The 15,687-nt window shown below is 39.8% G+C and overlaps 1 protein-coding gene across 6 annotated transcripts in view; it reads left to right on the forward strand.

Moving 5' to 3' along the window:
- The first annotated feature begins 3,750 nt into the window (after window positions 1-3,750).
- The window catches only part of kat6b (K(lysine) acetyltransferase 6B), a 27,397-nt gene continuing 15,460 nt past the window's right edge, over window positions 3,751-15,687 (forward strand). The window contains exons 1-7 of one of the 6 annotated variants that reach the window (XM_024284536.2): window positions 4,933-5,117; window positions 5,209-5,370; window positions 5,874-6,733; window positions 10,816-10,924; window positions 13,264-13,379; window positions 13,579-13,660; window positions 14,164-14,293. In XM_024284536.2, coding sequence (XP_024140304.1) covers window positions 6,116-6,733; window positions 10,816-10,924; window positions 13,264-13,379; window positions 13,579-13,660; window positions 14,164-14,293 — 1,055 coding nt within the window. In that variant the 5' untranslated portion in view covers window positions 4,933-5,117; window positions 5,209-5,370; window positions 5,874-6,115. The other 5 variants (XM_024284535.2, XM_024284539.2, XM_024284538.2 and 2 more) reach the window with 5 other exon arrangements.

Below are 15,687 nucleotides of genomic sequence, written 5' to 3' on the forward strand. Positions count from 1 at the left end.
AGCCGTTTCTAGCAAACTGTCTGAAATGTTTTGTGATTTGTTTGGATAATTAATTAAAAATCTTGTACCATGTTGAGATATACATAATTCAGTGGTATTGGCTTCAAGATATTCAAGTTTTTATTCGATTTTTGGATGTAAAAAATCAATAATGAGTAAAACTTTTTTTTTTTTTTTTTTTTAAGTTTCATAATTGAAAAAAAATTCATTTCTTTAAGTTTTCAAAAATAAACTATTATTATCACAATACCCCCCACCTAATACCAATGTTTGGATGAGTCATCTTATGTGAAAAAAATTACAATAAATTTGTACATTTTGTCATTAACCATCTAATCTCAAGTTTACATCTTTTGGAAAATTTCAGATTGTCCATCACAAAGTGTTCTGGTTCTATTCAAGTACCACCCCCTTCCATGTTCTTGCTGGACTCTTGGAGTTGAGGCGGCGCTGCAGGGCTGTGCGAGATCATTTTCCCCCAGTTTAAAGGATTAGTGATTGGTCTTCGTAGCAACCATTAAAGGGACCCGAAAATTAGGCTGATCCTTTGCAACCCAGCTGTGCTGTCGCCGGGGGTTGGAGACGAGGGATCAGAGGGAGGCCCCTTTCCCTCCCCCATTTCCACTCGCCATAAGAAGCAGTGGCCAGTGTCTCAAGTGTTTTGTTAGGAGTAAATCAGAATCTGCGGTACAAAAAACTGTGACATAGGGAAAAAAATGGCCTTTTAAGAAACTTGTTTAATTTTTTTGTTAGACTTTTATTGTGAAAGGGAGTATCGCTATTTTACTCTGAAAAATACAACATTTAAGCATAAATGCTAATAAAGACCATTTAAATAAAAACTTTCAACCATCCAAAAATGCTATTACCAACTTTAAGATACTTTTTATGGGTTAAGTTTCACTTTCCCTGTTATTTATTTTTTTTTTTGTAAAGGGGGTTCACACAGATGCGCTTTGAAAAGAACCACATTTCTGATTGGGCAGGATCACACTCTATGGCAGCTGGTTCATTTGCTTCTCAAGATGACAGATGGCAAAACACAAAAAGAGAGAGCCATGATTAAGTAATGAGAATGAATGCCATAATAGGGAAACTTCTTCCTCTTGCATTCCCCAATAAACTTTTATTTTTTGCCCAGTAATGCAAAAATACCCTCAAAGAACAAATATGACAACAACAATACTTTATGTCACTACCTGTTATGTTTTTAAGTTATATGTATAGAGATAGTATTAATTCACCTCAATTATTGAAATTTCGCCATTTTACTAAAATTAACTTTAAGGAAGTATTCAAGCGAATATAGGAAAAATTTTCTCACTTAGGTGAATATACGAATATTTTTATTTATTATAGACAAAACAAACTAGTAAATTGGGGCTTTGGCCAGTGTTTTGCCCCGCAGATGGGCAGCAGTGTTTGTGAACACCAGTGTGGCAGTTGGCAGGGATTGAGTTAGGGGGATGGGCAGATTGCTATGGCACATGCTCCAATTCAAATTATCCCTGGACCCATGCAGCAATGGAGGACCTGCTGGGGCCCAGGGTGGCATTCATTATATCCAGACACAGGCAGGTTTCTGGTCAGGGCCTCCATTAACACTGGTCCTAAAGGCATCAAGTCTGGGTGCCTTTTATTTAACCTGTTTTCAAAAGGAGGCTCAAAAAATGTTTTTTTGCTTTAATCTTCAGGTTTATTTCAATTAATGAATTAAAAAAATACACCAAAGGTCAAGGTATCCATTACAGGAAATCGTTAAATATTAAAGGAGTGTGACATTTCATTTAAAAGTATGATACAATAAAGTCCATTTGATGTGGGGAAAATAAGTGCAAACAACAAAAACTCAAATGAAGATTGTAAAATTTTAAAATTGCTCTCTTTATGTTTTTTTTATCTGATTGGAAGTTATCAGTTATCTCTGTAATTACATCTGTACAACTGCATGAAAAATTAGCTTTTTGGCTTTTCTAATGCGAGGAAAATAATAATGATATGCATTAATGGAGAAAATTATGGCTTTATCTTTGGTTTCCTGGAGTTAATTAACAGATGAGGATGTGTAATATCTCTGGAAAAAATGAAAGAAACACTTATATAAGAAAATAATAAAACTCTGTGTTTTTTTACACTGAAGTATGTCCCACTCGAATCCTCTTTTGAGCCAATCAAAAGCGTTCCCAGTGTTTTTGTTTTTCACTATCAAAAAAACTGTGTTGTCATAGGACATAGTTTCTGTAGAGTGGCAATTTGATTTGAAAGTTACCTCTGAGTTGTCGGCAGCACTATTGGTGGGGAGCCCACCCCCTCTTCCCATCACCCAACTGTTTACTTGCTCTTTGTTAGCTCACAACCTAACATTATCAGTGCAACAAAAATGGCGGGCAATATTAGAAATGTTTAGCTGTTCAGTTTATAGGCAGATGCCAGCTTGGACGAGGAAAACAAAAAGGTACATGGATCCAAAAGTCTACAGGTGGAAGTTTGGGAACGGAGCAGGGCAAGAGGACCTGACCGCAGACATCAACATCCAGAACCGGATGTCCTTGATTGGAACCGGAAGTCCCCCGTGGGGTTGCTTTATCCTATCCTGGCTACTGTTGGGATCAAAGTGGGGTACACCCTGGACAGGTCGCCAGTCTGTCGCAGTATCCCCATATTGCTCGAAAAAAAACGTTACACTAAGTGGCGACCTAGCAGTTCATGTTTTTTTTTTTTGCATTTTAAGTGTTATTAAAAGTTTTATTGTTGTGTTATTCAAATGTATTTATGTGGACCAAGCACAAAAACTGATAGAAATTCATGTTTGCCACACATATGTGTGACCAAGATACAGATGTCTGTATTGACCCCGTGTATGTTATTTGTGTCTGAAGCTACATTTTACTGTGGATCGCACGTACCTAACCCTAACTCTAGCTGTAAACTTAATGGTGCATGGGGCCAAGAAAAGAGCCAGGTGGCAGTCCAAGCAAAGATGCCTAGACTTCCCTTTCCCTGGCCACTTCCTCCAGCTAGGCTAACAGAGACGTAGTCTCTCCAGTATGTCCTGGGTCTGGCCTCCACTCAGTGGGACATGCCTGGTACACCTCCCCTGGGAGGTGTTGAGGAAGCATCCGGACCAGATGCCCGAGACACCTCAACTGGCTCCGATTGATATGGAGGAGCAGGGCTCTACTCCGAGTTCTCTCCGGATGTCCGAGCTTCTCATATCGCTAAGGGAGCACCCAGCCTTCCTCCGAAGGAAGTTCATTTCAGTGGCTTTCAGCCGGGACCTTGTTTTCTAGTCAGGTCTGACTTGTCCCAAGTTGTATTTACAATTTTGGTTAGGTTAAGTTGTAAAATTTTAACTTCAGGATGATGATGTCAGGTGCCATCTTGTCATTAGCCAGGTCTTTCAGGGGCAGGGAACTTATGGCCCCGCCCTCTTGTAGCTTCTACATCACAACTACAAGACTTTATCGACCAGACTTTTTTTCATCTCCTCCTGTATCACAGCAATTTGAATAAATAAATAATCGAAAATGCAAGCTTTAGCTTAACTTTCTTTACATCATGAGGAAAAATGCCACAAGAAAAACATGTTAAAAGCTCAATTTCCCTTGAAGTGGGTCTTTAAATCAGAGGAAGTTGAAAAATGCCCACAGGGTGTTTATGTCATGTTATGTAAAAATGTTCTGCAGCCTGCAGAGGCTGATCCACTAAAAACCTAAAGTGTGAACGCGTCCCTCTTGGCTCATCAGTGGACGTGAGGATTGGGTTTGGGGGGGTGAAATTGACAATATCTTTGTAGGAGCGCACTAAAGGGGCGACGGTCCGCTCCACTACACTGAAGTAGGGATGTCTACAGTGGAAGAAGAAGAAGGGGGAGGGTCCCACTTTGTCACAGGCTGCTATGTAGATTAACCTTTCAATTAGTTGTTATCAGGTCCTCTCCATGTCTCGTCGCAAGCTTTCCAGCCCTCGCTCTAAGACACCAAATCCCACCAATTCGCTCGGATATGTCGCCTTCACGTTTATTCTTCGACGTGATAATAAGGAGGAGTATCCGAAGGGGGGAAAAACTTGAAGAGGTAAAACTACCAGCGGATAAATATATATATTTTTTTCTCTCTTCAGTTTCGATGTCGTCGCTGCAACGAAACTTGGCGTTAATTTATTGTTTGTCGCGCGCGCTCAAATGCTCCGAGGTGTAGCGTTTCCCTCGGATCATCTGGAAAACGAGAGGGAGATGAAGCTGAGAAATGGAAGCTCGGTTTAAAAAAAAAAGAGGAAAAACTAGCGGTACATAATTGAGAAGCTGTGATGAAAGAGCCGCTGTGTTAACTTGTATTCCCCGCTGGAAATCTCTTTCTCCTCCAGGGCACACTATTTGTCCTGATATTTGATAGTTGATGGTGATAAAGAGGTCATACTAACATTGCACGGGACGTTTATAATTCCGCTCGCATTATTTATTTTTATTTTCTGTGCTGAAAAATGTGCGTTGAGTGTTAAATACCAGGAGGGGGAAAAATGAAAAACAGAAAAGGGACGAAAGCTTCGGAACATTTTAATTTATTTAGTACTGAACACTTGTGTGTGCGTGTTTTTAAAAAACATATATTTATTTAATTGTAACTTTCCCCTTTAAATAAAAATCTGAGTTTTATCGGTTTATGCAAACAAATGATAGATTTAGCAAACAGCCAATTAAAGTCCAAAATGATTCAAATCACTCTCAAGTGTAACCAACTGTTTCAAGGAGGAATCTGAGTAAAGGTGGGCTGGTGTTTGATGGCGTCAAACTGAGCGCTGGTATTTATCTCCTTGTTGTTGCCACTCGGTGTGATTTTTGTCTGTTTGTGTATTTTTCACGTAATAACGACCCGCGGGCTCGGTTTGGTCCGTAAGATCCCGTTTTACCGGTGCTCGAGGTAGCGCTGTATCGATTTATCTCCCGGGGGCACCTTAAGAGGCGGGTCAATCGAGTGAAGTGACAGATCATACAGCCAGTGGCGTGCCGCTTAGAGTGAGCTCATACATAAAGATTGACACGCGCTTTATCAAACCAGAAATCAGATCTTGTCTTTACAGCCAATATTGAAGTTGCTAGGGAGGGCACATTAGTGTAGGTAAGGTTTAATGAGACTCCATTGGATTGTAATCAGCGTCATGTCGGATTCATGTAAACTACAACATTGTAACAAAATGGCGACTGTTTAGGTGACATCAGTTATGCTGGCAACACTGTGATTTAGAGGTTCAACTCAGCGGAACGCCAACTCCGGGGCTCGTTTACGTAGTTCCGAGCGGTTCCTGTCGTCGCCGAGCGGCTGCGTGGGGTTTGCAGACGTGCCTCCAGCGTCCGGCAGCAGCTGTCAGGAAGTGAGCGTTGATTATTCTCGTGTCATTAAAAAGCAGTTTGTCGGACGTCGAGCTGTCAAAAGTGTCGTAACGCTTAAACTCTTTTAATGAAAATTCCTACGTTTAAAAAAAATGTTTCGGGTGGATAATTTTAAACTTGCTAGGTTTAAATCCCTTTTTTATGCTTATCTGTCGACGAAAGCTTACTACTTTTTCTTGAAGTCCGTGGAAGTTTCTAGTTGCCTGTCATGGCGCATAAAAACTCGCTGTTCTTGGAAAAAATAGTCCCTTTGAAATTGGACATCTGTTTTACTGTGTGGATTAGGGTGTCAGACTATGGATTAAGTCACTCCGGTTTCTTTAGCGGCCATGACAGCGCCTGCATCTGTTTTTATCCATCTGTTTCTCATGTTTTGGCACATCTTAAAAAGTCCTGCATTCCTATGGCTTAGCCTTTTCACCCAATATTATTAAAAAAGATACATATGTTAATGTGATTAAAACGCGATTTCTTCTTTTTTCAGATTTAATCTGGGATTTTATTAAAGTTTCCAGTCATCTGATTTTTACCAGTGTGGAATTTACTTTTTTTTTTTTTTTTTTACTACTTTTTCCTCGAGTTCACCTGGAATTGAGAAAAAAAAAGTGTATGTGGATGCTTCCATGGAACATAACCTCTTCTTGAGGATGTGGATGTACCCAGTTTTCACCTGCAGAAAGGGGGAACCTTTATGGATCGCACATTTTTGAAGTTCATTGCTCAATCATGGTAAAACTTGCAAACCCTCTGTACACGGAGTGGATTCTTGAAGCAATACAGAAAATCAAACGGCAGAAGCAAAGGCCCTCGGAGGAAAGGATTTGCCATGCGGTGGCCACGCTGCATGGACTGGACAAGAAGACCATCCTCGAGCAGTTGGAATTAAGCGTTCTTGATGGCTCTATCCTCAAGGTTACAAATAAGGGGAGCACCTCCTACAAGGACCCCGGAAACCCAGGTCGACTGGGATCGGTCTTGCCTGCGAACACATCCGTGCCATCAAAGGATTCTATATGGAGTTCGAGCGACCTGCGCCACATCGATTGGAATAAAATACTTAAGAGGGCCATCGATGGTCTGGATGATACCCACGGCTCCTCGCTGAAGAACATCGAACGCTATCTGAGGAATCAGGACGACCTATCAAACGTTGTCGATAACCCCGCTTTCCGGCAGAGATTGCGACTGGCGGCAAAGCGGTCCGTCAATAACGGCAGATTGTTGAAGAACGGCCCCAGGTATAAGTTCAGCCATGGCGACGTGGAGGGAAGGAGCTCCAGGTGTCCAAGTGCTTCCCCCTTGCTCCTGTCATCGGTGACGCTCCTCCCACACGAACGAGACCAGGTAAACTGATCCACATTTGAAGCAGATGTTCTTATGTCACTGGAATTTCAAATTAAAGTTAAAAAGCTAGTCTCCCTAAAAGTTGGTTTCCAAAGTAAGAGCGCTTAGATAATCTGACAGTCATGCTGACAGTGTGTGGTAGGCAGTCTGCTGTAGGCTTCCCACAGGTTATGTAACTCTAGCCTAATGACCTTAGAGGATGTGGCCACTTGTCTTGCCAGTTCCAAAGCATCAGCGAGGAGAATCAGAATATTTTATTGGTCATTTGCGTGTGTTGTGAAAGGGAAGACCCAATATTCTCAGACTGGAGTTCAGGTTCTGACCTATGTGCAAGTCGAGACGCCCCGGAGAGGAAATGGAACCATGTAAACAAACTCACAGGTTCAATTGTTTCTGCTGTTTGCCTCTGCACCGCTGACTCATACTTTTCCATCAAGCTCAACAACATTCACCAGAATAGTGTTTGATAAAAATAAAAGTGGGTGCAAACTCTTAAAAAAAAAAAAACTTTTTTTGCATCAGTTCTGCAGCTGCATCGACATGGCCCTGCTCTTCAGCAGTTTCGCAGTGAATAATCAGGAAGCGACACCTTGATACTGCAGCCACAACTCTGACTGCATCTGTGGTCAGGCCAAAAGTGAAACCGAGAAGTGTTTAGAGACATAGCGTCCTCCACCGATTCTCATAGTTGAGGAAAGGCCCGCTGTTTTCCATTTGGAACATTTCAACCTATTGCTCCCAGCCTGATGACATCACCCCCCCAAACACTTCAGGTTTAACATTTACTTCAAAGGATGCTCGGTTGTGCAGGCACCAAAACAGTGAGAATAAGAGAGGTTTAAAGGGAAAAGAAGAGCAGTCTTGGTTTAGAGTTTATTAGATTCTGAAAAGACTCTGGCAGGAACAAAGGCGAGGAATGAGGTTTTTTTTTTTTTTTCCTGCTGTGTTATGCAACCACTTGAGCTTGCTCTCTTTCTACCAGCAACGCTCTAATAGGACCCCACCCCCTCGCTCAGGACAGCCTGCTCTTTTGAAGCAGCATAATTTCCTGTAATGTACTTAATTTAGAATCCCCAAGTAAATCATCAGCATCTCTTCAGCCGCGTTTGTCTCGCTGTTTTTCTCGTTTCTTTTTGGCCCCGCACAGATTCCAAATTGGTATTGATTTTTATCACCAGACCTAAAAATATTCCTAATGGAAATTAATCCACTTCCAGGAACAGACTTCATTGCTCTGACTGCAGACAGTGTGTTGGGAAACCACATTAAAAAAAAAGGATTTCCATCACGGGGGGAAGTTTTAGATAACTTCTACTGAGAGCCCTCAAAAAGTTCTCCAGTCATCACAGGCGTTATATGATCGAAAAGTAAATATTTCCAGACTTGTTGATGTGCGTCTGTTTGTTTAGCATCTTGACTGGAAGTGAAAGCTTTCCAGTAATAGCAGAGGCTATCTGCTCAAACGCACTAAAGTCTGATAACAGAAATTGGCTGTCAAGGAATAAAACTTGCCCTGTATGACCTTTAACGATCACTCAACTAACAGACCTTTGCACTTTGCAGATAAACAGCATAAAATGTTAAAATCTTCTATTTACAGTAAAAAAATGTAAACATTATCACAAAACTACTTAGAGAATGATGTAAATTGAATTCTAGGCACGTGAAGCTTTAATGTCTACAGTTATCCTTTGAGCTAGTTTCAAGAACATGCTAAATGTGCATTTAGCCCAGGGTGTTCACACTGGACAAGCAGGGAGGGGCTTCTTCTTTTTTTTTCCATTTCTACTATTTACTAGCGCATGTCCGCCAGACCGCCACCTAAAGTTGGAAGAGACTGTCAAAGCGGTGCAAATCTCCAGAATCTTGCTTCAGGGTTTTTCTTTCAAGAAAAAGCTTTTTTTCTGAAATATCAAAGACTTATATATATATATAATTCCGGCTGCACAAATTGCAATTATTAATTTGTCCTTCCTGAACAATTTTTAATCTAATCAAAAAGAACAATTAAAAAGAAGGCCATTCAGCGACGCCATCAAATTGGACTCTCTGATTGGTCAGTTAAACCTGGTGTATTGTAGGATTGGGTTGATAAAATCGATTAATCGGTCTGAATCAATCTAATCTTAATAGATTAATAATCAATCCATAAAAGTAGAGGTCAATCTAGCGCATAAAGCTAAAGTCCAATAGCTTGATGCTAACGTAAAATGGGATTTCCCATAGGACGGTTAATGCTAACGCTTAGTCGACCTGAACATGCATTGCTAACTAAGTTAACATTTTTATTTACTCACAGGCATGAATTTTCCAAACTCTTTCAAGGAAATATTTTTAAATAGTCATTTGTGGTCTAAGGAATAGTTTTTTGCTCATACTTTCTTCTTCTTCTTCTGGAATAAGATGTAATGCTGTAGCATGATCGTCACCTAGTGGCCAAACTGAAACGCCCTTACGGAGAAGCAGAACAATTCTTGGAGCTTCTCCGTTTGAGAATCCATGTAACACTGTATGGTATAAACAATCTAATTGTAATTTCACTAATATTTTTTACAGTACGTGAACTGTATCAGATTAATATAAATATCTTCAAAACTTATATAGACTTTCAAAGTATTTCTGAACGAATGTGTAAACCGTGTAAACTGAATTGAATAGAGTAGATCGAAAGAATCAGGAAAAAAAAAAATCGGAATTGATCCAGGCTCTGGTGAATAGAAAATTCTGGAAATTACTGGTGATACCCAGGCCTAGTGTTTTGTAGAGCCTGAAAACGGTCACAAAAACACAAAAGTTCTGACCAAAATTCACATTTACTTAGACTTTTCATTGAAAGTTGTTCCCAACGTAGCTTTACGTTTGTTTTATTGTAATCCATAACATCAGGCTTCTTTTGATTTCTTTTTGGCCCCATTCGGGACTTTTTGGCTTTTTAACGGCTCCAACTCAAAGATGCGATCAAATATTGACCCGTCAGATCGGAAAATGAAGTAATCATCGATGTGGCAGCAAACCACCTCCTCTCACCCGCACAACGAATTAAAGCAACGAGGAACAATGACCAAATCGCTGCTGCATCACTTCAGCACCTCCCCCTGGGGGTTCATTTGGATGGTGTGACAGATTGAAAGTGCACTCGTGCCTTGTGTTTGCTGACAAATGAGAGGCAAGAAAAAAAAAAGAATGAAAGATCCCTCCTGATTTAGCAAAAGGCCATCTGCAGGTCAACACCAGTGGTGATTTGGAAGATGCAAATTCGGTTGGTGATCTGCGTCACAGAAACCAGGAACTAATTATGCCCATCCCTGGAGTACAGTTCAAGGCTCTAGTCAATTGGGAAGGCCTGAGTGTGTAAACTAATGATGAGGTGGGTTATTTATGGTCACACCCAGTCAAGAGTTGTTTTTCTGTTCTGGACTTTCAGCAGCGTGTTCTTCTTGCCCTCCCTGGGGCTTTTGAAAGGGATACCGCATGTAAAGTCAACAAAAGGAAGTAAAAGCGTCCCCCTGAGATCAGCCTGTACTGGTAACAGTATAAAGTAATGCTACCCAGAATGCCCCCTCCACCCCTTGATCTATTTGGGAGTCCTCCTAAACCTCTGAACTCGCCCATAAGCCCTTAAATGAGTGTTTGTTCACAACATTTACAATGGATCACGGCAGCAACAATGAGTGTATGTTATATGATTGAGGTAATTTGATTACATGCTAGTTAATCCTTTCATGCTGGAGAGCAAGCTTTAAGAATTGGATTAAGCCCTTAAACTACGATTACCCAAGATCACTTACACATTCAGATGGAGAGGATAAAGGAGGTGGATCTCAAACGCAGCATATCTCTGAGGATGAGATTAATATATTATTCATTTCTAGTCTGTGAAGACTCAGCTCTTTTTCTTTTCATTCTCCGAGCTTCTGCTTCCAGTTGATATATTTGCAGCCTCCTCATTAAATCCTCAAACTAGCTTTATCTTTTTGTGCCCCAAACCAAGGGACACCATACTCCAGCGAGTTTAGAAAGTGAGATGTCTAAGAAACGGCTTTTTAACATTAACGCTTTTTAACGTCTGCCTTCCCACTCAGCTCCGGGTCGACCCCATCCCAATATGCAGTTTCTGTCTCGGAACAAAAGAGTCCAATCGGGACAAGAGAGCAGAGGAGCTGCTGTCCTGTGCAGACTGTGGAAGCAGTGGTAAGTAGCATCCCTTTGTATACATCCAAAACATACTGTAAGAAACTGATGTCAGAAAGGACGCTTTTATTTATAACAAAAGAGGAGAAACCGTTTGAAAAACTTCAATTTTTGCATATAAGACTGAAAGTATTCTGCTCTAACTTCCATTAAAGTCACTTCATCATTACTTAAGTTGAATTCATAACATGTCCTAAAAGACAAACACTTTGACAAACACTCAGTGCACACAGCCCTCCTACCTGAGTAAACTGTTTTGAAGCTGTCGACAGGCTGTTTGTTCTCATGTTTAGTGTGCTTTTTAGGCTGCAATGGATTGAATGAGCTTCAGCAAACCTTTGTGTAAAGACATGACCTAATTATTGTTTGCACATAGAATTTTTTTTCCCTAATACTCTGAATTATTTATTGCTTTTTCTATTAACGATACTGTCAAATCACCAAAAAAACATCATAACCCTTCATATTTATTTAAGGCAAAAACTAGAGGTGTGTATTGGCAAGAGTCTGGTGATGCAATACGTATCCCGATATACGTGTCATGATACAACATGTATCTCGATACATGTGTCATGATGCAATACTTATCTCCGTACACAGGTTATGATACAAAACATATCTCGATACACGTTTCATGAAAAAAATACGTATCTCAGTACCTGTTTCATTATACAAAGTGTATTGTGATACATGTGTAATGATAAAATACAAATCTTATTACACATGTCACGATACAATATAAACCTGTATACACGTGTCATAATAAAATGCGTATCTCAATACAGGTTTCATGATACAATACGTATCTCGATACACGTTTCATGATACAATACGTATTTCGATACATGTGTAATGATAAAATACGAATCTTGTTACATGTGTCATGATGCAATACTTATCTCTTTACACAGGTCATGAAACAAAACATATCTCGATACACGTTTCATGATAAAATACATATCTCGATACACGTGTCATGATGCAATACAAATCATGATATGCGTTTCATGATACAATACATATTGAGATACACGTTTCATGATGCAATACGAATCTCACTACACATGTCATGTTACTATACTTATCTTGATACAGGTGTCATAAAACAATGCATACCTCGATACAGGAGTCATGATACAATAGGTATCTTGATACACATTTCATGATACAATACGTATTGCAATACAGGTATCATGATACGATGCTTATCTCGTTACACGTGTCATGTTACAATACGTATCTTGTTACACCTGTCATGATACATCTCGATACAGTTCTCATGATACGATACCTATCTCGATACAGTTGTCATGATACGATACATATCTTAATACTTGTCATGATGCAATACGTACCCCGATATATTTAATCACATTTTAATTTTGGAAATATTTAAGTGGAAAACAAAAGTAAGTCACTGAACTACATTTGTTTTTAAACGATTAATTAAATATAACCATGGCAGTATTTTAAATCGATACAAGTATTGCCAAATAAAATATCGCGATATTTCACTGAACTGATTTTCTCACACACCTAACAAAAACACATAATCTATTCAAGCTTGTTATTTAATCCTCAACATCTTAAATTGATGTTAAGAAACGATCATCAGAGCGATCTGACTGCAACCTTCAGAGGGACAAAAGCACCAAGGAGCTGTTAAAGCCTGAAAGTCATTTTCACTTAGTTCATATTCTGAAAGAGAGTGGTTCTAGGTGTGCAAAGATCAAGCTTTTCCCCCTCTGTAGATTGTTGGCATTTGCCTCTGTGTTCTTTTGTTCCAAGCAGAACTGCCCGTAAAGTAAAAAAAAACCTAAAAGCACCTCTACCGAGGAGCCATTTATATTTGAACAATTATTTTAAATGCCGTAAGGAATTGTTCTCTCGGTGACATTTTTATAGCTCAAATTTGACTAAGTAGTGCCGAGGTGGTTTTCATTAACCACTTGTAGTGTACACAAATTGTGCTCTCACTGTAAAACAGCTGTTTTACAACCATGAGAGGGAGCCGGGTGAGGGGGAAGGCGAGCTTTTACATGACTTTCATGGATCGGCTTCCATTAGAAAGAGTGCTGCTACTGTTTCTGCCTCATTAAGATCAAATTATCTGTAATTAGCGGCTCAGATGTTTGATCATACTGTTTTTAGACACAAGTTGTGGAAGAGGGGGAGGAGGTTGTGGACACACAGACCCGGCATTGTTTTTCATGCCATAACACGTTAATATTTAACTTTGCCGTGCAAATAGATGGGAAGCATTATCTCCAGCTTGTTTACTCAGTGGGCTCAGTATAAGCAAGGCCTGTGTGTGTTTGTGTCTTTTATTGCTTCTGAAGGGCATCCATCATGTCTGAAGTTTTCCCCTGACTTGACCTCAAACGTGAAGAAGCTGCGATGGCAGTGCATCGAATGCAAAACCTGCAGCTCCTGCCGGATCCAGGGCAAAAACGCCGTGAGTACCTCCCGTATCGCCGTTTGGTTATGAAGGTTGATCCCATTCTGCACTACCCCCCAAGGATTTGTGGAAATTTGTAAAGCCTTTCCAGCACAATTGAGATTAGAAATAAAAAAGATTTTAAATGACAAACGGGTGTTGCATGCAATGCAACCGGGACATCTGGCAAACATGCCCACTGCTCCCCTTTTTTCAGGAGGAGATGCTGTTCTGCGATTCATGCGATCGGGGCTTTCACATGGAGTGCTGCGATCCTCCGCTTTCAAGAATGCCAAAAGGTGAGGTGTTTACACTGTCTGCCTCCTCTGTTTCCCCCTTTCTGCTGTCAATTCAAAGGCTTTTCTTCACAGGCTGTTGGAGGCTGTCACTCAGCACACAGAGAAGCAGGGACTTGTTAGAGCTTTGCATGCACATCACATTATACCGCCATCCTCAGGGACATGTGCTATCTGTACTGTTCTGACCCCGCATTGAGGTTTTTAATGGTGGCGCACATAAGATACTTGGCAGGCAATTCATACCAGTCACATAGTTAGCTCAATAAGCTGACATGAAGTCTATTTCTTTGGGTAGTGAATTGACCCTGTGTTTTTCTTATGGATTTTAGCTTTGTGCTGAGTAATTGATTGTCATTGTGAGCTGGCGGGATTCCTGCCAGCACTTTAAGTCAAAGAAAATGTTTTGAATAAATGAATTCTCCATCTTCTGAATTGATGAACCCTCCCAAATGCTTCTTTTTCATTTTTTTTTCTTTTTTATTTCTCCCTTGGACACACTCCAGGAACCTGGATCTGCCAAGTCTGCAGGCCAAAGGAGAATGAGAAGAAACTACTGCACAAGAAGGCCGATCAGATCAAACGTCGATATGCAAAGCCAATGGGAAGGCCCAGAAATAAGCTCAAACAAAGAATGTGAGTGGAGAAATAACCTGCTTCCATCTACCTACAGTTTTTAGTCAAGTCCTTAAAGATTTTTTGCTCTATGAGTCTAAAAAACATTTTTTTTTTTTTTATATATGTTAAGACTATGGTCACATATCATAAAATGCCACTGCACTGCAACATAAATGCACGTTTTTCAGCAAATTTGTCTGGTGGGCACAAGGCGAGGTTTGTAATCGGGAAGCGCATGGAGGTAAAAAGAAGAAGTTGAAATTTTACGGACGATTTTTTTCCTAAAAGTTGACATTGATCGGTAGCCGCCCAGGCATCTTTGGAAGTCGCAGTCCAGGGCCAGGCAAAGATGACGCTATTTTGTGTAATCGGGCGACAGCTGGGCGGCCGCAGGGTAAATCGCCGGCCTTCCGCAGCTCTGACTGGACAATGTGTAAATATCGTCTATATCAAGTGAAATCAACCGCGGGTAAAAAGAAAGCAAGCTTTTTATTATTATTATTATTATTATTATTATGGTATAAGAATTATCTGAATATAAATATATTTTTTTTACAAAAGTGAAATTGTAAAAAAAAAAGTATTTAATGATCAGAACATTAAGCATCACAACTGTATTTCATTAACAAGTTGATTTTATCCAATCAAATTGATAGTGCTTTTTATTTTGGTCATTTAAAAAACATTTAAGTGGCATGTGTCAAAGTCGAAGCCTGGGGGCCGGATCCAACCCACTGGGTAATTCTATCCGGCCCTCCAGGTCATTCTATTTTGTTATTTATGGCCCGATGTTATCTTGTGCTCATTTCTAACTTGTATAATTCTGACAGAATATATTTTTATGGAGAGTAAAATATTGAAAGTTATTTAAGTTTTAAGTTGATTTATTCTGAAATAATACTCCTGCCTGTTTTTATTCATAGCAATCTTAAAAAGTTACATTTTTAAAGTTAGTTTTAGTGTGTTTAATAAATTCTTATCTTGTCCGGTCCTTTGACAACCCTGATTTAAGTGGAAAACTAAAGTAAGACCGAACTACATGTTTGTTTTTAAATAATTAATTAAATATCGCCTTGGTAGTTTTATAAATACCACTAATAATAAAATATCACCAGATACAGTATCGCGATATTTTTCTGAATCGATATTTGAATCAATATTTTCGCCCTAGTTCATACTGTCCTCGGTATGAAATGAAATGTAAATGAAGCTTTTTGAGCTTCTTGCCTTTAAACTCTTGCATTAACGCATCGCTATGCAAGTTTCTGCGACCTTTTTTGGGTTCTACTTAAGTTTGCACTTTAACAGATTTGATATTGACGTCTTTAATTTGCTTTAGTGTCAACCGCAAAATTGATCACATAATTTGTCGAACAATATGGCATGAAGTCTTTTGTATATTGGAATAGAGC

The sequence above is a fragment of the Oryzias melastigma genome, linkage group LG19 (genome assembly GCF_002922805.2).
Source record: "Oryzias melastigma strain HK-1 linkage group LG19, ASM292280v2, whole genome shotgun sequence".
Classification (NCBI taxonomy): Eukaryota; Metazoa; Chordata; class Actinopteri; order Beloniformes; family Adrianichthyidae; genus Oryzias; species Oryzias melastigma.